Genomic DNA, 23,883 nt, shown 5'->3' with positions numbered 1-23,883 from the left:
CTTTCCTTTCTAATAAGGGCTTTTGGACCTCTAAGTTTAGCTAAAGTAAGTTCCATGGTTCTGATTTCGTAAACCGAAGTGAGCCATTCCGCCGCTTTAGGGGGTTCTCTAGATATCCATGCCCTGGCTATAGTTAGTCTAGCGCATGCTAGGAGAATCGTTATGAGGTCTTTATTAGGGCTATTACCCTCCTGGATGTCTAGTAAAACCATTTGTACTGTGAGTGCAGATGTAGTTATCTGATTAAATCTGAGATGGTCGGATATTCGATTCCAGAAAGTAGAGAGTGCTGGGCAAAAGAATAGCATGTGCTCGATTCCTGCCGCAATCGTATTACACTTAGCACACATGGTTTTATCTGATACCGTGTTAACTTGCGCCCAGTTGAATATTTTTTGTGGTGTATAGTACAGCTCTGTAATTGTCCTATATAGTTGCATTTTGAGGTTAGAGGAATGTACTATTTCACTTAGATGTGTTAAAGCGTTTCTGATCTGTATTGAATTGATATTTAAATTTAGTCTACGAGACCATTTGGCTGCAATTTGAGTTGTGTTTTCTCTCTTATCCTTAATTAAACATTGATACCCCAATTTAATTAATGATTTTGTTTTATCAGAGTACACACACTCAAGAATATCGGATTGTTTAACTTCCGTTATTTTATTGTAGAAAAAATCTCTCAGTTGTCTATATTTAAAGTGCATATCATCAGTGAGCCCATTTATAATTTTTAGGTTATCAAAGTCGATCAAGCCATTAACACTATAAAGGTCTCCTAGTGTTTTAATTCCATGTCTAATCCAACGATTCCCCGACCCATCTGAGAATATACCCGGAAGACCTGGGTTGTTCCAAAGCCTAAGTTCAGCGTTGTAAAATAAGCTGTTACTAATGTACATGATTTTGTCCCAGATTCTTATAGCATGCTTTGCAGTCTTAAATTTGACCCGTTTAAAGTAGTTTGGATCATGAACCCGTAGTAGAAATTGATTAGAATCGGCGCCTAGCATATATTGGTGAAAGAACAGAGAAGGGGTATTTTTTAATAAGCTCCGTATGCGTAGAAAAAAAGTAGCTAGAAAATAGAGGTTAAAATCCGGAAAAGTGAGTCCCCCTTTAAAGATTGGCAATGTCAAGAATTTCACCGCCCTTCGTGCCTTTTTATAGCCCCAAATGAAACTACTACAAATACCGTCCAGCTTTCTAAAAAAAAGTTTGTTTGGTAAGAGTGGTATAGCTCTACACAGATACAACAACTTGGGTAGAATTTTCATCTTAATCAAATTAAGTCTCCCTATCAGACTCAGAGGTATCTTGTGCCATTTTTTAAGACTAGCCGTAGTTTCCTTTAAAAATGACTCATAGTTTATTTTCAAGATTTCCCCCACTTTATTAGTGAGTTTAACTCCTAAATAAGTGGCTTCTTTGCATGTACCATAAGCCTGTGTAACCGGGGTATAATTGAGTATAATTTGGGTTTTGTTCACATTCAATTTATACCCAGAAATTTTTCCAAAGTTTTGCGCTTCTTTTATAATTTCTGGCATAGCTTTATTAATATCGGATGTATAAATTGCTATATCGTCAGCGAAGGCGGTTAGCTTCAGAGTTATATCCCCATGGTAAGCTGGTGTAATATTAGTTTGGTCATTTAGAGCATTCAGGAAAGGTTCTATAGAGAGGGCAAAAAGTAGTGGAGAGAGGGGACATCCCTGTCTTGTACCTCTTGCTATCTTAAAACTGACAGAGTCTTTACCTCCATAACTAATCACCGCCCTTGGTTCATCATAAAGTGATCTCACCCAATCTAGATAAGAGCCACTAATACCCATTTTACTTAGTACTGCCCACAGATAGTCCCACCCCACTCGGTCGAATGCTTTTTCTGCATCTAACATTATCATACCGAGTGGGGTGTTGGTGGTTTCCGCTACATCAAATGCTGTAATTGAAGTATTTACGTGCAGGGTGGTGTCTCTGCCCATTACAAAGCCATGTTGTTGGGGATTAACAATATCGGGCATATAGGGAGCTAACCGGTTGGCCAAAATTTTAGCAAAGATTTTCACGTCAGAGTTAAGTAGAGATATGGGCCGATACGAACCACATTCTTTTTCTGGTTTTCCTTTTTTCAAAAAAAATATAATTTTAGCAATTTTCCATGATGGGGGTGCTTGTTTTGAAACAATAATTGAATTAATCACATTTTGTAATAATGGTAACAATTCTTGAGAACAAAGTTTATAAAATTCCCCGGGTATACTATCTTCTCCAACCGCCTTTCCTAATGGTAAATGATTGATTGCTAAATTTATCTCCTCTATAGTAACATTAGAGTTTAAATGTTGCAGTACCTCAAGGTTTAAAGCCCGCGGTGGTCTTAAATATTGGTCAAGGTATTTTCCGATCTCTACTGTAAGTGGTATAGTCTCTGGTGTATAGAGTTGTTTGTAAAATTTAACAAATTGATTTAGTATTTGATCTTCTCTTTCATAAGTTATTGAATCTGGTCCAATTATTTCCTTAATTTTTGTTTTGGCTTTTCTATCCGCGGTTTGGAAGGCCAACATTTTTCCAATACGGTCACCGCCTTCGTATTGATCTAATTTATATTTTTGTAGTTTTACTACATATCTTTCTCTCAAAGTTTTTTTTAGTCCTGCTTGTAGTTCAGCCAATTGTGTTCTAATCATCTCTATATTATTTTTAGAGTATAGTGTTGCCTCTGCCAGTTGAACTTCCAAGTCTAATAATTTTGATGTCATATTTTTGTTTTTATTACGACTTTCTGCATTAAGCCTAAATACGTACTGTTGGACAAACCCCCTAATACTACACTTACAGGTGTCCCATATAATGTTTATGCAAGCCGAGTTAATGTTTAATGTAATCAACTCCTGTAAGTGCTTTTTAATTAATGAGATAAATGTTTGATCAACTAGTAAGTGTCTCGGAAAAGTAAACGGTCGTTGTTTTTTATTTTGATTTTTGATAGTAACTTCCAGAAGCAGGGGGTTATGATCAGATGTAACTTTGGGGCAAATTTCAATCTCACAGTTGTCTAGGATTTGGTCAGAGGCCCATATCATATCAATTCTAGAGCAGGAACTGTGCGGCGCAAAATAATAAGTAAAACCTGCCAGTCTTGGATGCTTGGACCGCCATAAATCTCTGATATTGTTCAATCTTGCAAGTTCTAAAATCGCTGCTCTAACTTTGTACATTCTTTTAAAATTCTTTGGCCCCGTAGAGTCTATTTTATAATCCATAACACAATTGAAGTCCCCAGCTATAATAGTTTCGCCTTCCCATTCGAGTAGTTCTAAACTTAAGTCCTCAAAAACTTTGGGGTTGTCAATGTTTGGGCCATAAACCACACAAAATACAAATTTAACATTGTCACCTTGCATCTGTGCTATTGCCCACCTTCCTCGAGCATCTGAAGCAGTTTTAATAATTTCTAAAGGGACTGTTTTTTGTTTAAGTATAGCTACCCCCCTTATAGTCTCATTTAAAGAAGTACATGTAACCAATTCGTACCTTAGTTGTGATAATAACTTTCTGTCTTGATATTTTATGTGGGTCTCTGAAAGCAGAACTATATTAGGATTGTACATTTTAATCTCTTCCTGTACCAGATTTCTTTTACTTTTACTATTTAGGCCATCTACATTCCAACATAAAATTCTTAATTTAAGCATTTGGCTAATATACTGCTATTCTTGTGCGTATTGTTCCCCTCTACTTGTATTTGATTCACCGTCATTAAGTTTTCCTTCCTACTTCTCTTAGAAAAAATGTCAAATCTTGCAATCACATTTTTCCCACTTATTCCCACCCACCACCCTCGACAGCGGTTGTCAACCCCTCCCCTGTGACAACCCTACCCCCTCCCTTGCTGCAACCCGTCCCTTGGGGGGGAGCACCCCTCTAGCATTGGCTGCCGCTGTATGGGCAGCTTAGTGAAGTTGCATGCATGGGAGACTGCTCATGCCTCGTGCCTCAATTTAGTTTTAACCCTCGTTTTGCCTATATTTATCTCATACTCAAAAAAAAAAAAAGGAAAAAGAGAAAAAAAGCGAAAGTGAAAGTGAAAGGGATAGTAAAGGTTAAGCTCACCCACTTCTACAATGAAAGAAAAAAAATATATATATATTTACGTGAGACTACAAAAAAAATGCCAATTTGCTCATTTAACTCCATAGATACCCATTCAATATAGAATAGAATATTCGAGTATGCTCCATTCATTTCGCTTTTTTTTTCCTTCTTCCTTCCCTCTTTTTTCTCTTTCCATTTTTTTAAACTTTTGAGTTTATTATTGTAAATTCCCTTACACCACCCCCTGCATTAATTTTCCTTCTCATTTTGGTTTCTTTTTGCATTATCTCGAGAGAATTTTTCCAGCGATTGTTCCGCGGATAGTGGATCAGTGAAGAAAACAACTTGTCCATCCCGGATGACCTTAAGGCGGGCAGGTTCTTGAAGATACGCCAAACAGCCTAGATTTTTAAAAGCATCTATCAGTTTCCGAAGCTCCCACCGTCTATCCATTGTGGACTTACTTAAGTCTGATTTCGCAAAAAAAGTGAGATTATCAACGGTGACAGGATTATTGGGTTTAGCCTTTAGTGCTACCGCTTGTCGCAACAGAAAATTACCAAAATAGATCAAAAATGGTCTAGGAAATTTACTATTTGTGTTTCTTTGGACTAAGGGAAGCCTGTGTACTCTCTGCAACTGGGAGTCCCAATCCCAATCAGCAAGGTCCAAAAAGGCTCTTTGAAAAAGTTTAACCAAGAACGCTCTCGGATCAGCCCCCTCAATACCTTCAGGTATACCAAATAGTCTAAGGTTTTGTCTTCGGGCCCGATTCTCCAAATCCTCCACTTTAGCTTCCAGCAGAGCCACTCTTGAAGTATTCTGTTTAGCAGTTGATGCCGTCTGGTTTAGATCTTCTTCCACCTCCACTATTCGTGATTTTATACCCTCTATCTCTTTTGTCACTCCTCCCAAGCCTTGGCACATATCTCTCATAGCACCTTGTATCTTAGTGTTATCTTCCCTTAACTGAAGATATTGCTGTTGAATCTCCACTCTTTGCTCTATGAGAGTCTGCATAATTGACTCCATTGTTATACTCGTTGGGGCTGTAGAATTTAATGTATCAGATGAGTTTGGTTGAGAGGATTTTTGAGCGGGTAAAGGAGTAGGATCAGATATTATTGTTTGAGGTTTAAGATTTATATCGTCCGGCACAACCTCTATAAAGTCATGATCTACAGTTTCCCTTGGATTAGCATCAGAATTCAGAACCGGTTGTGGTTTACTTTTCCTCAAACTAGATATTGAGGCTACCGTGGCTTCATTTGTTTGATCATTGTTATAGTCTGATATCTCGAGAGCTTGTTTCCCATCCCCTCTCTCCGCATCCTTTTGAAGGGGAGGAGCCAAGGAGGTATCCGAGACAAGAATAGGGGAAGTTGTTGAGACTACTGGGGGAGTCCCGATCCTTGGATCACCATTGAATTCTGTTATAGCTGTAACCTTGTAGCTAGATACCTCATGATTTATAGAGAGTGCATTTGAGCCAGAGTCAGTTATAAGGTCCATGGATTGATTTAAGTTTTTAGCTTGGTTTAAATTATCCTCTTGAATGCTGCGCATCTGCCCGTTCAGCTCCTCGGGACTGGCCCCCGAGAGTCTTAGGGCCATATTCTTGACTCCACCCTTAGCCTCCATCCATCTTCTCAGAGGGCTGTCATCTATTAGTCTGCTTTTTTTGCTTCCTGCCAGCTCTTTACCCGTTGTCTTTAGTAAGATGGTTTTTTGCTTAGACTTGACCTTCATCTTGGTTCTCCTTGATGTCGTTTTTTTGTTTGTTGATGCTTTAAGTACCTCGTCAAGTCCCTCTTCTTCTGAAAGTTCCTCATACTCAAAATTTGAGTCTTCATCAGATTTGGACCCAGATTCCTGAGATACAACGCCCCCGCATTTCTTCTCATTTATATTAGACATAACAGTCTGTGACAGAGCTTTAATGTTACATTGGGACCCACAGGTTCTGCCCTTTGATCTTGCACCTTATGTTGAGGTTCCCTTATTACTGTTTCTTTTGTTATTGTATCAGTGGTGTTTGCGCTCTCACTTGTTTTGGCCGAGTTATTTTCATAGGTTCCATTGGACGCTGAGCCTGTTGTCCCCTTAACCATGGGAAGTTTGTCTGAGCCTTTTTTACCCAAACTCATCTCAGCACTTAACCCATTATCCTGTGTCAAACCCTTGCTGATATTCTCTGTCGGAGCCCCCACAGAATTATTACTTGGTACAATTCTCACAGTGTTCACATATATCTCCTCTGCTTTATCATTCCCTTTCCTTTTTAGTTTAGCAGTTGGTAGTGTCTCTGTTCTTAACCCAGGTTCAGGTTCAGTACTGCCACCTCCCTTTGTGCCTGATGCAGAAGCATGTTTCACATCTTGGCGCTTGTCTTTTTCATTTTTATCACTACTGAAAGTTTTTAGACCATCAAGTTTAAATATATCAGCATTATTTGTTATACTCATAGATTGTGTTTGTTGAGTCTCAATGTTATCTCCAAGCGACCCCACTGCCACTGCCCCTATAGCCGCTACAGCCATAGTACCTGTGTGTGCTTTCTTCGGTACCTGGTTAATCCTCTTATTCCGTGCAGACCTTGTCTGTCGCGAGGACATTAGCTCCTGAGCTGCTTCCGTTACCCCCGTCTCTGTTACCTCCGTTCCCGTCTTCTCCCGGCTCCGCAGCCCTCTCCGCGTGGTTGAGAGTCTCCTCAGGTGTGTTCCCTGCCGGGGCGGAGTTGAGAATGCCCAGCTGACTGCAGCCGCCGGGGACGGCAGTGCACGAGCAAGGCTTGCTGCGTAGCTCCAGGTACAAAGCAGACTCCTGCTGCAGTGCCAAAGCAGCAGCCTCAGCATCGATTCCGTTTGTGTTCAGGGCTTCCTGCACGCGTTCCTCGGGTAGGAAGAAGAGTGGTGGCGGCGCGGTACAAGGAAGCCGTACGACAGTCCAATCTGCACTCTGTGAGTATCTTCGTTAAGAGATATGAGGCACTGATTTTCTCTCGTCGAATCTTCACATTTGTCAATTCACCGCATTTCACCGCAATTCAGGTTTTGAAGGTGATAAAAGGGGTTTTAAAAGTATTTAGAAGCAGTAAATCATCCTTTGGCAGAGCAGCACAGCCCAAGCAGCCACTTCACTCGGCGGCGTTCAGCCCGCCATCTTGACTCCTCCTCAGTTAAGATGGTGGGAGACTCAAGGAGTGTCTGATATTACTCAATGTGTCAGCAGCAATCTGTCAGAATCCCTTTCAGTCCCATTTTACCATGATTCGCTCTACCATTTTACCATGATTCGCTCTATATGGTCTGTGAAGTGCCCCAAGGTTCTGCCCTTTCTCTAAAACTTTAGAATATCTACATTGGGCCTCTGACTACACTTCTGCTGCGATGTAGGGTTCTAAACAAAGTGAAACAGCTGACTGAATGTTTTATCTTTATCTTCAAAGCACAATTACAACTCAGGAATTTCAAATCTTGCATTTGAAAATTAGTCTATAGAGAAAAATGTAGTACAACCCTTACAATCAAGAGTAACAGACAACTGTATAATACCTGTAATGATAAAAAAAAAGTTAAATAATAGACATTGCAAAACTCAAACTAAAGGATACAACATATCAATTAAAGAGCACATCATCATACCAATTTGATTTGAGTCTCCCAAAAGGCACCACTACATTCAAGTTAACAACACTGCCAGACAGTGGAAAGCAAAGCCACAAAGGTAATCCTGGTTAGGAACAAAGCCTTGGGTGTGAAGCAACAATCAGACTCCTTGGAAGACCAGAGAAGAAATCACACAAACCACAACATTATTTCATAGTAGACCCAGGACATTAGCAGAGATGTAGAGAGAATGCAAAGTCCAAGTCTCCCCTCCAAAAGGCCTGAGCTTAAGTGGATGCAGATATGATGTTGAGCTAATCACTTGGAGAAAAGGAAGGTAAAATTAATCCTCTACACAGGTATAATAATAATTAATAATAACCACCATGATCAGTAAGACAGGAGGGAACATTGTGGGACAGTCAGGGGGTACACCAGATATATTGAAGGACACATGGAGTCCGTCTTCTCTACGTTTGCCCATAAATATAAGGAAGAGGCAAGAGAACAAAGGAAATCCAGTCCACTGGTAGTGGGACCCAGCACTCATAATGGGCACGTCCCAGGGTGCGCTCGATGTGGCAGTACCATAAGCAACGTAGTGAAACATCTGTATACACCTACAAGGGCTATCAAAATTCTTATAATTTTATAATACTTATAAAATGAAGCAATCTAACGGACAATCATGGATCAAACTTGTCCCCCCTGATAGTTCTGATTTATCTCCTTTCTGGTAGACACACAACATATCTGCTTTGGTCCATGGAGAAAATTAAGTCCAGCTTGTGGATCTCTTTGTCAGAGATGAAATAACTCTAGCTTAGTGAGATGACACTCCGAAAGAGTAGCTCAACATCTACATCCTGGAAGATGACAAGCTAGTGAATGGCTTATAGCAAGGAGCTACAATTTCTTTATATGCTGTGCAGAGCACTAGACTTCTTCATCCAACTATGTATATGTTGGTATAGAGCTTGACATAATCATGTATAGTAACCTAAAGCTACTTAATGCATTAATATACTTCCTAGTCTGCTTTTGAGGCAAAAGGATAGTAATATCTATAAAATGCTTTTGTCGAAAGAAAAAGCATGATGTTGCACATGCAACCATCCTCGTCATAATGCTGCTAGCGGCCTCTTCTCCCCCTAATGTGTGTGAAAGTGTTATGACATATGCCCACAGATACTTCACCATGCATGGTGCATGGCTACAAAATGATAAGTGCCATTTTATTTGTTATTTTAATTTATTGTTTCAAGATAGCAGCTGCCACTTGGATTGGTAAATTTAAAAAATATTTCTTGTACAAAAGTACTTTTAGCCTGGCAACAAATGGTAGCTGCAGGAGCCCTTTAACAAATATGATAAAGGAATATTTTATGGTCAACAAAGGTTAGGGGAGCAACGGATACGCTTTGGAGGCAGGGGAAATAAATACAAAATAGAAGACCCTTCCTCCCGCCTATCCCCCAAAAAAGCCAGGAGCACATGGGGAGGGAGGAGGTTATTTGAGAAGGAAAACAGCAAGAAAATAGATGCACTCCCATGGAGTGCTAAAAAGAAAGTAGTAGTTCCCTGTAAGAGAGCAGTGGAAGGATACAAGTCATTAAATTAAAAGGATGGTAAAGAAACTATACTCCAAGGGAGGGACAAGCTCCAGAAGAGGAAGGAAACCTGTTGAATAAGAAGCAAGTGAGGGATAGGAAAGCCAACCAATTGTAAGGAAAGGACTACCTCTACGCTCACAGTTTAGTTGTTAGTATGGTCCACAAGAGGCCTTTAGGCAAATAAATAGTCAAAAGCTGCATGTAGGAGAGACCTAAAAAGTGCCATTCCATGACTCCATGTACAGTTATGCAACAAGTATAACTACACACGTAGAAATACCTTTTCTTAGTTCAAGTATGACTTTAAAACAGTTTCGTTTTCCAGGAGTTGCAAGTTTGCAGGATACACACAGGAAACCCTAGTAACTTATGTAAATTAAAAATCTGCATCCATGCGAGGTCGCAACCCAGCAGTCACAGATTTTGGCATTTTCTTGAGAATCACTTGCACAGTGCATACGATAGCTCAGATATGATTCTGATCTGCCAGTGGAATCACCTAAACACAAACTACTGACACGTTGAATAGTTTTCAAGCTATATTTTCACAATATAACCATAAGGAAAATTGTAACAACATTATTCATGCCACTGGTCACATGGAAAAAAGAAACCGGGGTGTAGTGTGGGCTCCATATACCAAAAATATTGTTACTATGGCATGTCTCAGGAACCACCTGAAAATCAGTTGGGTGTAACAAAGCTTTTAGAGCTCATTTTAACAGATGTGAATTATTCCAAGGATCATAGCTCCTGCAGGGCAAAAAGAGTTAGATACACAAGATCCATCTTACTTTACCCGTTAATTAATGGGACTGAATTAACGGTTACATAGTGTGAACAGAAAGAATGATTCAAGCATCTTTGATAAAGCAGAGAAAGAGAAACGCATCAGAATTTTGCCAAGGTATACCCCCAATAATTATGGAAGCTTCCTGACCATTACACCCAATGGAAAAACAGAACCAAAAGGCTTACCGCCCCACGCATTTCCAGCAGAAGTTGCTATGGCAGGCGTACTCTGTACAGTAGGAACAAATGTAGGCTGAAGATCAAATAGATCACTGGAAAGATTAGGCATGCTAGAATTAAAAAGAAAAGAAAGTCACTGATTACAAATCGCTGTAGGAAAGACCAGTATAAAAGAGACACTACCAATCTAAAACAGAAATAGCGTTTTTTAAAGTTACAGTTTATTATTTGGCACGAAACCCAACACGGTAAAATAAACTCAACATTCACATACGTAAACATAGTAATAAAGCTTTGTATCGTGTACAAAAACTGCATTCAAATGCCCCCTTGTTATTATAATTCTAGTTTCAGCTAAAAGGCACTTTGACTCTTTTCTATGGAGAATTTGAAAACCGAGGCTGTGCTTCCAGATAGGACACACAATAATGATACCAAAACAAGATAAAGACCACATCTTAAATCCCACACGACATAGGGGGTGGCAAAACGTAGGTCAGCAATAAATCATAACTGTAAACTATACCCATTTGGAATTCCAGACATTTGAAATAAAGAACAAAGCCCTGTAGTAGCAATGCAAAAAATATTTCCAAGCACTTCACTTGTTCTGTGCTATTGCAAATACAACTGGACATGCAACACATCATTGTTCACGTGGACAAGAGAGAGGGGGATTCAGAGAAAGGCTTGAAATTGGCATTTTCTCTTAATAAAAAAAAAACATTTGGCTAAATAATCAGCACATTCAACTTCAGTTCACAAACCAACACACACTTTCCTTTCATGCAAGATATAGGGATGAGACTGCATCAATGTCCCCATTCTTCTATATCCTACCTGGAAGCATGGTACTATTTTCTAGACTTGGTTAGGTTAGCACCCTATTACGAGTGGTACTTGGTTCTGGCACAAAATGATCAAGCAGGTCATGAAAGAAACATTTTTGAATGGCTTATAACTTTGGCCACGTATGGCTAATTCACATGAAACCTTCCAAAAACAAAATATGTTCATGCCTTTATATCTTGGAGCATCAGGAGCAGACCGGCCAAGGCAGGAGGTGAGGTTTTAGGGATTAGGAGGCGGAAGAAGAGAAAGCTGGCGTTTTATTTTGCACTAAAATTCCAATAAAAATTCAAAATGCATGCTTAGTAAAGCACGCCATTTAGGTCGCCTTGGCACCATGTGAAACCAAACACAATGCCATGTGTTCAGGGGTACAGGGCCAGAGAAGGGTTATGTTGAGTAAAAGGGATGTGGATGAAAGCCTAACACTGTTCTTACCCACTTGAAAAGGTCATATGGCTTTCCCAGCAATTTCTGGGAACATGGAACGTAAGTGTGCACACAGAGATTGATCAGTCGCAAAGTCAAAGCCCAGTATGCATGGAAAAGACCGTGCCCAATGACTCTTGCCATATGTGCCCAGATCCGTGTCTTGTGAGAACAAGGATGTTAATGTTTTTAAGTACTGTAAAGCAAGCACTTGCCCACAATCTATGACAGCAAAAACCCAGCCTGTGAACATGCATGCTTTCAACTGTTTCTTTTTTGCTTAGCTTGGATTTTTATTACTGTATGAAAAGCATACACTACAGCATTGTTATTTATGGCTTTCACTGACAGACTCTGGTAAATGGGGTTCGTGGAGAGCACTCCGTTGTTTAGAAAAATTATTTGTATTTAATCATCAATTGGTGCTGCGATTGTAAAGGGTCGTCAGCCCTTGGACCAATAATAAATTATGATGAGTATCAGAACCCACCCAATCGCGCACTGTTCGCGTGGTGCTCCGCACCTTATTTACTTAGTATATTTATCACCTTTTAAAATGACTGCAATTAACGTTGTTAACACATATTTTTAATCATAAAGTGTAACCATATGTTATCATTGTGTTATTCATAATCTTCATAACAACATTCATTTGTACATTGTATTTCACAAATAACTTTTTAGTTGTGATACATTTCAACATTATACATTTTAGTCATTACTTGGGCTTCACGCGAACAGTGCGCGATTGGGTGGGTTCTGATACTCATCATAATTTTTCACTGACAGACAGCGTGACTGCCACATTCCAAATGTGATTTTTATTCCTTTATTTTCATAAGTTTACAACTCAAACAAGAAGCAAATTGCGGTATCCTGTCTGTAGTGAGGCACACACATGTAACACAATTTAGCACAACCCAATGTTATATCAAACAGATCGTTCATATTGCAGCACAACATAATGAATAATTGTCATTGAGCACCTTGATGTACTTGGAGTAGTTGTTCTCTACCCTACCGGTGTGGGATGTATGAATTCCCTATGTAGGGGCAGCCCCTGTTCTTCTATCTTCGTGCTCGTCAAGCAAAGTCACTAGTGGAATCAGTCTGCAATTGGTGTGTGGTCTTGCGGTATAATATCACCTTCAATCTCCGTTTGTTCCTATCCCCTGGTTGTGATGTATGTCGTGTACAGTCCCCATACGTTTTTAGGTCGGATCCTGGGAGGTAATAGTCAGGGCCGGTCCTAGAACTCCTGGGGCCCCGGGCGAAAGGGAAAATGTGAGGCCCCTCTAATTTGCATGTAACTTCCAGTCGCAGCCGGCATGACTCGCGTGTGGAGGGTCTCGCGGGAGTTCGGGAGGTGGGGAACAGGAAGCAGGCAGCCTCCCTCCCCTCCCCTAAGCCAATCCCAATGTTGCAATGGCATTGCAGCCTACATAGAGAAAGGCCAGAGTATGCATGACTGGTTAGGTCGAACAGTCAGCGCCCTTAGCAGTTGGCAAGGCACTCCTCTCCTGCCCTAAAGCAGACCCGCGCGCCCCAACCAAACACTTATGCTTCCTCGCAGTGCTAGAAGTAGAAACATAAAACGGTCATTTTAGCATTTTGTGTTTCTGCTTTTGCGAGAAAGTAGTGGGGCGCCGCTCCTCCGCCCTAGTGGAGGTCCCGCCATTGGTAACATCACAAGAAGTGACATCTCCGAAAGTGACATCGCAGGACTGTTGATCTTATTTGGCATCACTGAAGAGACCTAACGTGGATATCAGTAACATGGACAAAAAGCTAAATATACAAATGAAATAAGTCCATATGTTTTAAAACTGTTAAATGGATTACATTTGTCTCATTAGATGGAAAAGATAGGTGCAGGTCTCACAAAGATATATATTATTTACTCCTCGTTAAATGATTGTTTCCAGATGAGTGCATGATACACTTTCCAATTCTGCCTCATAAAGGGGAGAGATCCTGTTGAGGTAATGAGGGGCGGGATCATTCAAAATATAAAATTACACAAGAAAAAACCTCTCACACCATGGATATAATTGCACATTTCAAAAGGCTCCCTTATCTTTCTGTGCCATTATTGTGCTACCTTAGGATGACATTAATACTTCGTAATTTGTTTTAACGTAAGTCCTCTCACCAGAAACCCACACTCCCATGCTAAGAGACGTAGGACAATCTTTTTTGAGTGTGTGCTCTTTACTCGCCAGAATTGTACATAAACGAAAAAAGACTTAGAACAACCTAGACCACTGCTAAATAATACATTGACTTGAATGTATGCTACAGATTCAAGGGGTCGTCAAATCAACGTTTTTGATTTGGTGGTAGAACTGTAGGAAGTAGAAGTGGCCAGCTTTAGGGCTGGTGGAGCCCTGTGCGACAATGTTGGTGCCCCCAATAACTTGCTCTGCCACGGATTCCATCACTACCACCCATTAACAGTGCCCCTCAAGTCTCCATAACTACACTCTCTCTCAGATGCATTTAATTCGCACCATCACTGGTTTTAGTACTGTGCGCCATGCACAGACCTTAGCGCTGAAGCGCTAGGGTGTGTGCATGAGTGTAGCATAGGTTTTGTACAGAAGGGTACCCTTCTTGTGCAAAATACTATGCTGGATACGATACAAAGCTTTTGCCACTTTGCATACGTGCTGCGCAGTGTAGCGCGCATGCAAAGTCGTAAAAGCATGGAGAAATATAAGCATTTCTCTTGTTAGCGCCTCCTTTGAAGGGGCGTTAACTTTTGTCGCAAAACCACTTCAAAAATTTTTGTAAATATGGTTTTGCGTCAAAGGGTATGTGTGGTTACATGGGAACGCCCATGTACCACTCCCTCGGCGCAAAGTAACGCAAAGCAGTGCTTTGTGCTGCTTTGCACTACTTGAAGGGTGCTTTCCAGCGCAAAACAAGTTTTCGCTGAAAAGAAAATAGCAGCAAAAATAAATTGCGCCGGTTAGCGTCACTCTTGTGATGCAAAACCAGCGCAAAAGGTTTGAAAATCTCCCCCTTCATGTTTTATCTCTCTCTCACCTCTACCCTCCATTCGCTGTTTCTGCCTCTCAAGCTTCCACCTCTCCCCTACATGCCTTGCTATTCACCACTCTTCTCTCCGGCCTCTTACCTTGCTTCACCTCTTGTGCCAGGACGCAATAGAGGCCCCTGCAGCACAGATGGGCCCACAACAATTCTGAGGGCCCCATCTCACCAGGGGGCTCCCATTCAGCCTTGGGCCAATGAATATCTGTGAGATCTTGGAGACTCTGGGGCCCATTATCACATTCTGCAGAATGGGGACCCCATCATTTTGTGTTACACAACTGCTCTTGTGTTACTTTTCAGATGCGTAAAGCAATGGATGGTGAGTGGCTTGAGGGGTATATTACTTGGGTGTATCTTGGAGGGTTCATTACACTCCCCTTGGGGTGATAAGGATGAGTGTGGGATCATCCCCCATCCCTCCCCCTACCTGAATGTTAGCATCTCCACTAAACTTTTAAAGACCAAATTGCTCATTCTTCCTTCAATTCACATCAATTACATGCAAATAAAAAACACCAAGCGCTTATAACTGGAGTTTATTATTTATGTTTAACTCCTTTTATGTTTGTTTTGTATGAACATGCTTGTTTGAGAAAAAAAAAACAGTTGCAAAAAAGAGAATAGAATAATAAGCGTTTTATCCATTTTCTGTCTTCTCCCTTCCATGGAAGGAGCAGCGCCTTTTGTGATGTGAGATCACTCTGTTTTTGTGTTGTGAGCCCTGCAGGATGCTCTGCGTTTCATTCATGCAGGGGCAGGGCTCACTTCACACCTCACAGTTCAAGTAGCTGCCTAACTGCTGTTATGGAGATGCAGCGATTAGGCTGATCACGGCCACAAACACAAACCCGCCTTGCCCACTCTGCAGCATCTGAAAGGATGGGGTGTCATATTGCTTTTTCATTCCATGGCAGCCGGGCGAGGTGAGGGGGGCCCCCCGCCGTTGGCCTCGCACACTACACTATGGCAGCAAACGCCAAGGGAAGCGGCTCCCCCCCTGTCACTCTTACAATGACACAGTTTCAAAAGGTTGATGGGCTCGGTAGGGGGCCCCATCACAGTTAGACAGCCGCGAGGCCCTGGGCAGCCGCCCACTCTGCCCATGCCTAGCGCCGGCCCTGGTAATAGTTCACTAAAATTCTCGTCTGTGTGCTACAATAAAGCAAATCACGTGACCGCTGTGTCATAGTGGGGGTAGGGCCGCGTAGCCAGTGGATAGCAACGTTACGTTACACGAGCAGCAGACCCATATCTACCAGTCTGCACTTCCCTCGCACAATTTGTTGGGGAATAACCAAACAGGGCCAGGGCTGGATCCGGCGCAAGGTCTATTTCTAGTATTTTCGCTAGCTCCATAAAAATCAATTCCCAAAATTTGTATATTCTTGGACAAGCCCAGGCCAGGTGCATGAAATCTGCAGTTGGCTGGGGACATCTATCGCAGGCCGACGTATCCCGTAGTCCAGATCTATATAATCTCACCGGAGTATAGTATGCCCTATTGAGGTACTTGAAATGTATCAGTCTGTGCCTACCTTTTAGCGAAATACAGCGTGTACGGGTGCAGCAATATGCCCACATTGAATCATCTATCGGATGGGGCAAGTCTCGCAGCCAATCTAGCCGGGCCTTCGAGTATTGGTTGGCCTTATGCGACATGGTCATCTAATAAATATTGGAAACCATCTTGCGCAGTGATTGTGCCTTAATGACATACGTGAGTTCCGCAACCTCTGGTGGCTCTAAGAGGTCGTCACCCAGTACATCCTACAGAGCGTGCCTGGTTCTGTGATACTGGAAGCGCTGCAGCAGAGTGCCAGGAGGCTCCCACTGCACCAAGTCTCCCCATTGCTTGGCGGCTCCGTTATGAAAAAGATCACAGACCTTTTGTAGCTGTAAAGAGTTTCAGGCGCATATCTCCCCTAGGTCTCTGCAGGGAGGGAACCAATGAACCCATTCGAGTGGCATCTCTGGGGAATACAACAGGGCTCCCGCCTGTAGTCGCAGCAAAAAGTGCCATGCATGGCGCGTAGCATTATTCAAGTCAAGTATCTGTCCTGCGATCTGGGTCTTCCATCAGTAAGGCTGGGAGTGGCAGCGGTTCCGCCACTATCGCCTCCAGTCGGAGGTGAGGCGCTTCCGGTGGGCCATGTATCCAATAATAGGCATGCGCGCACTGCGCAGCCCTGTAATATAAATTTAAATCTGGGGCTCCCATGCCCATGTGATATGGCAAGGTCAATGTCTGCCACTTCATCCTAGCGTGCTTGCCCGCCCAGGCTAATTTTATTAGTAGCGTTGTGCCCCGACTAAAGAAAGATGTAGGTAATACCATGGGGATATTCATTAACAGAAATAAAAACCGGGGCATTACCACCATCATCATTAATGGGACTCTACCCAGCAGTGACAACGGCAACTTAATCCACGTCTCCATGTCTTCTTCCAACCTACTGACCGCTACGCCATAATTTTCTCTAAAGACAACCTCAGAGTCAGGGTGGAACCGGATCCCCAAGTACCTTATGGAGTCCGTGGACCACCACAAGGGGTACTCCAAGTCGTGTTGCAGAGTAGCAGGCGTGAGCAGGACTACGACCGACTTTGACCAGGTAACTCGTAAACCAGATAAGGCTCCAAAGCGTACCACCTCCCGTAAGACCGAGGAGAGATTATTTTCTGTGTTGCGGACATACAGTAAGGTATCAGCATATGTTGACACTATCAATTCTAGTTTCGACAGTCTAACACCATTGTGGCTAGGGACGTGGCCACGGAGGCGATTGGAATGGCTGCCTCGCCATGAAGCTCCTCCATGCGGGCTCCCGACGGCGGCAAATAATATGTGATCCGTTGCTCCTTGTCCCCACATCATCAGCGGATCCGCAAGAGGAAGCCACCCCGTCCACCCGGGTGGCTCCGGAGGCCCAGGTAACGTTATTGGAGGTGTCGACGGCGGAGGGGAATTGAGGCCGTCCGGGCCTCGGAGCCATCTTCCCTCTCTGCGCCGGATCACTGGGTGAGTGCAGTGCGGGGCTCCCCTGCCAGGCCTGCTGCCCTTTCGCACTCTGCCCGTGGGCGCTCATGCTTGCTGCCGGTCTTCCGTTGGCTCTTGGGTGGGGGCGCCGGGCTCCTGGGTGGGGTCGGGGCCTTTGGCCCTGGACGCGCACTGGAGCCGGGGCCTCGATTTGCGGGCCTGCGGCGGATCTAGGGCTGCGGGCGGGACCGTCCGTTCGGTGCGGGGTGGTGGGCAGTGGCGGGAGGGTTTCCGGGGGGGCACTTCCTGGTGATCAATGGCGGCCCCGCCCTAGACACACACGGGGGGGACCCTTGTTTCCCCCCCAACCTCCTGCATTGGGCTCCTGGCGTGGGGCGCTCCCCCATAATACTGCCACAGGCGAGGGGCATTTATACATCGGACACTGCCCCTCATTGGCGACGTGGTGCGCCCGTCGGATGTGGCCTGCTGACCGAGCGGCTGCCACCCTCCATGTCCAGGCTCTGACCCGGTAAAAAACGACCTGACGATATCGACACTTGGAAGCGTGGGTAGGGCGCAGTTTCCTCCACCTTGGAGTTGCATGGTCCGGATTTACGCCACACACTGAGACCAGTCTGTGCATACATCTGCCTGGCACCTAACATTGCTCTGCCTCGGCCATCTCTTACCTCGCTGTCTGAAGCCACACATTACTTCTCCTACGCAGTACACTTTCCACAGTAGTGGCAGCCACGCCGGAGTCACGCCAGAGTCCAGCCCGTCTGCGCCCGTCCGCGCTGAGGACGGGCTGGACGGCTGGACTACAGGCCAGGATAAGGGAGGCCATCATGCATTTAAATACTCCTTGCAAGATATACTATGCCTCAAACTTCCACCAGCACCCTGTTTCCATAGGAGCATTCCTGAGGACTTCTTGATACCTATTGGATGTGGCTGCTTTCAGGTAGAGTCGGGTGGCTCTAATCCTTCCTGCCCCCCCTCTCCTTTGGAGTCCTGTTCTGGCTTTAGCGCACTAAGCGAAAATTGTTTTTTAATCAACGCTCGCTCACTTATTAAAAATAATATGGTCTTCAAGGAGCTCATATTGGAAAGGGAACCCTCCTGGGTTTTTATTACCGATACATGGGCCAAAGACTCTTCAGGTCCGGACCTTGTCGAAGCGGTCCCTGATGGTTACTGCTTAGCCCGGCAGGATAGAATAGGTCGAGTTGGTGGTGGGTTGGCTATTCTGTATAAAGACAGGTTCCAATGCCACACCATACCTGTCTCAGATTCTAAGGATGTGTTTCAAGCACTTTATTTTTCCCTGTCCGACTCTTCTAATCCCGCGTTCAATGGGATTCTGCTCTACCGTCCCCCTGGCCCCAGAACTGATTTTGGGCTGAAACTGCTTCAGGTTCTGGAACCTTACTTTGGCCGCCAAGATCTTACAATCCTGGGGGATTTTAATTTTCATTTAGAGATGCTGGAGGCCCATGACACTAGCTCCCTGTTGGAAGCTCTGTCTGCCTGTGGACTCACCCAACTGGTGGAAGGACCCACCCATCGAGCGGGGCACACGCTCGATGGAATTTTCTCTAACGACCAGAGGCTGGTTGTAACCGACCCTTTTCATCTATCATGGTCGGACCACCTAGCTGTTCCTTTTAATCTGACTTATCCGGCACAGGTCACTATTAGAAAGGTCCCAAGTACAATGGAAGTACGAAGGAACTATAAAAATATCAGAGATAACTACCCAGGGGATGGACGTTCCCTCAGCGGTCTCGCATTATGAAAAAACTATCGTCGAGGCCTTAGATGAACTGGCCCCGGCTAGGTCCTGCTACTCAGCCAGGAAAAGACCTTCAGCCCCCTGATTCTCAGAACAACTCAGACTTCTTAGACAAGAGGTAAGGAGACAGGAGCGCCTATGGCATACTAGCTGGGACCAAAAGGATAGAGAAGCCCATAAGATCCTGCTAAAAAGATACAAGCTGGAAGTGACTAAGACCAAGCAAGAATACTTTACGGCCCTCACATCCTCTCTCTCATCTCCTAGAGAGCTTTTCAGGATTGCCGAATCTCTCACCTCTCTTCAGATCCCTGATCCTGTTGTTGCCTCTCAGGAGCTCTGTAACCAGATAGCAGCCTTTTTTCAGTCCAAAATAACGGACATCTATCTTGCTTTGGAGTCACAAAGATCTTCTACCGCTGAGCCTTCGGTGCCCACTGCTTTGGCTTCAGACTCTGATGAACTATCTCAGCTAGGGGGTCTGGAATCTTTTCCTCCTCTCTCCTGCCAGGATCTTGAGGTCCTTCTCAATAAAACCAAATCTGGTTCTCCGCTGGACATCTGCCCATTAAAGATCCTTAAGCAGTGTAGGGAATCCCTCCTTCCCCCTCTGGCTGACATCATGAATAGGGCGATGAAGGAGGGTATTTTTCATCAGCAGTGGAAAAGTGGTTAAACCACTGCTCAAGAAGCCTTCCCTTGATCCTGGGGTATTAAAAAACTTTCGCCCCATCTCACTGCTTCCGGCTCCCGCGAAGATGTTAGAAGCCCATTTAAATCAACATCTGGCTGCCTTCGTGGAGAGCTCGGGCTGTTTGGATCTATCCCAGCATGGATTCAGGAGGGATCATAGCACCGAGTCGGCCCTCACCATAGTGCTTGATAACATCCGCACGCGGGTTGATGAGGGTCAGACCTCCCTCCTGATCCTTTTGGACCTTTACGGCTGCCTTCGATACCCTTTCTCCTTCGGTATTAACATCTCGGCTGAGGGAGATCGGGGTCCGGGGGGCAGCCCTGGGGCTCCTTTCCTCTTTTCTTGATTATAGAGAGCAAAGGGTGATGCTGGGCCAGTTTCTATCTCCATCCCTGTCTGTGCAATGTGGGGTCCCCCAAGGGTCAGCGCTCAGTCCTACCCTTTTTAATATCTACGTGACCCCCCTTGCCAGACTTATTAGATCTTATGGGATGGAGGTAGTCTCCTATGCGGATGACACCCAGATCCTCGTCTCTCTCTCCCAGTCAGTTACGTCGACTGCCGCCAATTTTAGATCTTGCATGGAGGCAGTCGGCCAATGGATGATTTACAACTCATTGAAACTGAACGGGGAGAAGACGGAGGTGATGGTGTTCGGAGGAAAGGAGGAGATCTGGTCAGCTGAGTGGTGGCCAGACACATTGGGTGTGTGTCCTGATCTCGCCTCTTCGGCTAAAAATCTAGGGGTCATGATTGATCCTACCCTTAGCATGTGCCAACAGGTCAACAGGACTGTATCGACCTGCTGGGGTATCATCCATATACTTAGGAAAATCAGGCACTACCTCTCTTTGCAGGCAAGAAAACAACTTGCCGTGGCATTACTAGGCTCTCGTCTGGACTACTGCAATGCGCTATACGCAGGACTGAACAAAAGTCAGCTGCAGCGCTTGCAGGTGGTCCAGAATGCAGCAGCCAGGTTTGTTCTCGATCTACCCCGGCTTGCCTCTGCCACCACTGCCCGGAAGCAGCTTCATTGGCTTCCTGTTGCGGACCGGATCTGTTTTAAGATCCTGTGTATGGTCTATAAGGCTTTGGCTAAAGCTAGCCACACGGGTATTAGATCTATTCTGTCACCCCACAATCCGGGCAGAAATCTTCGCTCCTCCAACAGACTGCTTCTTTCTGTTCCTCGTATTAGGAAGGCCAGATGGGGGGGAAGGCCTTTTCCAATCTGGCTCCTAAATGGTGGAATGCTCTCCCTTTTGAGGTACGGTACCTTCCCACTCTGCAAGCCTTTAGATCCGCCTTAAAGACATCTCTTTGTACGTGCATATTTGTAATGGTGCTTTGCAATTTCTGATCCTTTCTGATAGGCGCCTTGACACCTTCGGGTTTAGTTTGCGCGATACAAGTTGCATAATAAATAAATAAATAAATAGTGCACTTTCCACAGCTTTGGCCATGGGGAAGAGAGACCCAAATCAGAGGAGGCTGAGCTTCGACAAAACTTCCCTCCTCGCGACGGACCCTCCACCTGGTTCTTCTACTGGAACTGCCAGTTCCGTGGACATGGGGGACACCGCTACCATGGTCGCTGCCATGATGGGCGAAATGCGTGCAGGATTTAAGGCGCTTGATACCCGCTTCGACAGCCTTGAGCAGAAGATTGCTGATATAAGAACCAAGGTGCAGGCCCATGACCAACGCCGGGACGTGGCGGAATCCAGAATATCGGATGTGGAGGATGGTGCCGCCAAGGCACTAAAGAGGCTGGAGAACGTCGCAAAAATTCCCAAGGACGTGGCCATAAAACATGAGGACTTGGAAGCGCTTAGCCGGCGCAACAATATACGTATACTGGGTGTGGCGGAGACGACGGCGACGGGGCGTTTTGACACTTTTGTTGAACATCTCCTAATTGAACTGTTCGGCAGGGAAACCTTCACTGACGGCTTTGTGGTCGAACGAGCCCACAGATCGCTGGGTCCTAGACCTCGCCCTGGGCAGCCCCCACGCCCCATTATTGCCAGAATCATGAACTTCCGAGACCGGGATGCCGCGCTTCTCGCTGCGCGAGAGGCGGGAGAAATGCGGTGGCAGGGCGGCATTTTGTCCTTCTTCCCTGACTTCACGCTGATTGTTCAGGAGGCACGTCGCAAATACACTGGCGTCAAAGCAACTCTGCGCAATCTGGGTCTAAAATACGGAATGCTGTATCCGGCCAGGCTGAAAGTTGCTGTGGATGGCAGATTCCGCATATTTGAATCCCCCACGAAGGCACAAGAATTTTGTCAGGGCTATAAACGACAGGGTTCACCATCGGCTTCCAAGCCCGCGCCACGCTCTCCACCCCGTGACGACACGCATTCCAGTGTTGTCCTTTTTGCTGAAACCGGCCACGGCTGACCGCTTTTTATTATCTAATCCCTGGGCTCTGCTCATAGTATTGCTTCATAGATGTGGATTTTCCAGCAAATTGTTCGATTGACATCACTTCTGGGGTCGCTTTAGTTGGGATGCCCGCATGGCGTGGCGTTGCTACCCCTATGGCGAATGCCTTTTTGTCTTCCTTCCTTGGGGTTTTATTTTTTTGGAAATGCCATTGTTTCATTGTATGTTTATTGTTTTTGGTATTTTGCATTTTAAGCCCGCAACTGTATAGGGATTGCCTCTCCTGGGATGCTGGGTGGTGGGTGGGGGGCGGGGTGTTTGTTGTTTTCATGGTCATTTATTTGTGTGAGTTATTGCGATGCCAGTGAGAGTGGATTGGCGGTTATGCACCTGTTGGTATTTTTTCTTAGTCTTGCGCTATGGCCAGGGTAGGTCTACAGTCTGGACCGTCCAGACTTACGTTGATGTCTTGGAATGTTCGGGGTTTGAACACTACACAAAAGCGTAAACAGGTATTAAATTATGCAGCACGGCACAAGGTCGATGTTCTTTTTCTTCAAGAAACACACTTGGCACCGGCGGATGCAGCCTCCGTTGCTAGGGGCTGGGGTGCGCACAGAGTTTTTTCATGTTTTAGCAGATATGCCAGAGGCGTTGCAATTCTTGTACATAGGCGGGTTCCCTTTGTATTAACTAGTAGTACCACAGATAGAGAGGGTAGATATGTGCTGATTATCGGAGTGTTGATGGGGTACAAGATCGCCATGGTGGGAGTCTACGGGCCCAACATAGATTCCCCCGCTTTTTTTCAAGACCTTAAACTGACGCTGCTTCCCTCCGACATAGATCTGTTAGTGATGGGCGGCGACTTCAATTTGTTACTGAATCCTGATAGAGACAGTACTTCTACTTCCCCGGACTGTAAAGCCCGGTCCCGATCAGTGCTCGCAGATATCTGTTCTCATTTCTCCCTAACAGACATAGAAGCTCGGCTGCACCCCAACGCACCCGATTTTACACATCATTCCGGGTTCCACAACACTAGCACTAGGATAGACTATTGGTTACTCTCCCCAGGCGTCGCCGGCTGGGTGGACGACCTTTACACCCTTCCGCGCACGTTATCGGACCACTCCCCCATTGTGTTAACTTTATTAATTCCCAGACAAGGTGGTTATGAAAGACAGTGGCGGTTCCCAGGGAGGGCCCTGTTGGACCCGGTTTTTAAGGAAGAGCTCCGCGGCGCTATTGACAACTATTTTGACATTAATACCGGCTCTGTGGGCTCCTGGGCCACGTTATGGGACCATTCGCGGGGTTTGAATTAATAAACATGTCGGAGCTCTGCTGGAGATTCGTTCCACCTTAACCCGTATTGAAACAGA

At 44.8% G+C, this 23,883-nt stretch overlaps 1 protein-coding gene across 8 annotated transcripts in view; it reads right to left on the bottom strand.

Annotated features, from left to right (window-relative positions):
• Positions 1-23,883, bottom strand: part of LOC144829535 (phosphatidylinositol-binding clathrin assembly protein-like) — a 995,507-nt gene that overhangs the window by 564,873 nt on the left and 406,751 nt on the right. For all 8 annotated transcript variants that reach the window (XM_078688772.1, XM_078688773.1, XM_078688774.1 and 5 more), the window contains exon 12: positions 10,304-10,407. In XM_078688772.1, coding sequence (XP_078544898.1) covers positions 10,304-10,407 — 104 coding nt within the window. The remainder of the gene's footprint in view (positions 1-10,303; positions 10,408-23,883) is intronic.

The sequence above is a fragment of the Lissotriton helveticus genome, chromosome 4_1, assembly GCF_964261635.1.
Source record: "Lissotriton helveticus chromosome 4_1, aLisHel1.1, whole genome shotgun sequence".
In the NCBI taxonomy this organism is placed as follows: domain Eukaryota; kingdom Metazoa; phylum Chordata; class Amphibia; order Caudata; family Salamandridae; genus Lissotriton; species Lissotriton helveticus.
Note: the sequence above shows the minus strand (reverse complement) of the source record. Positions and strands in the feature narration are given on the sequence as shown.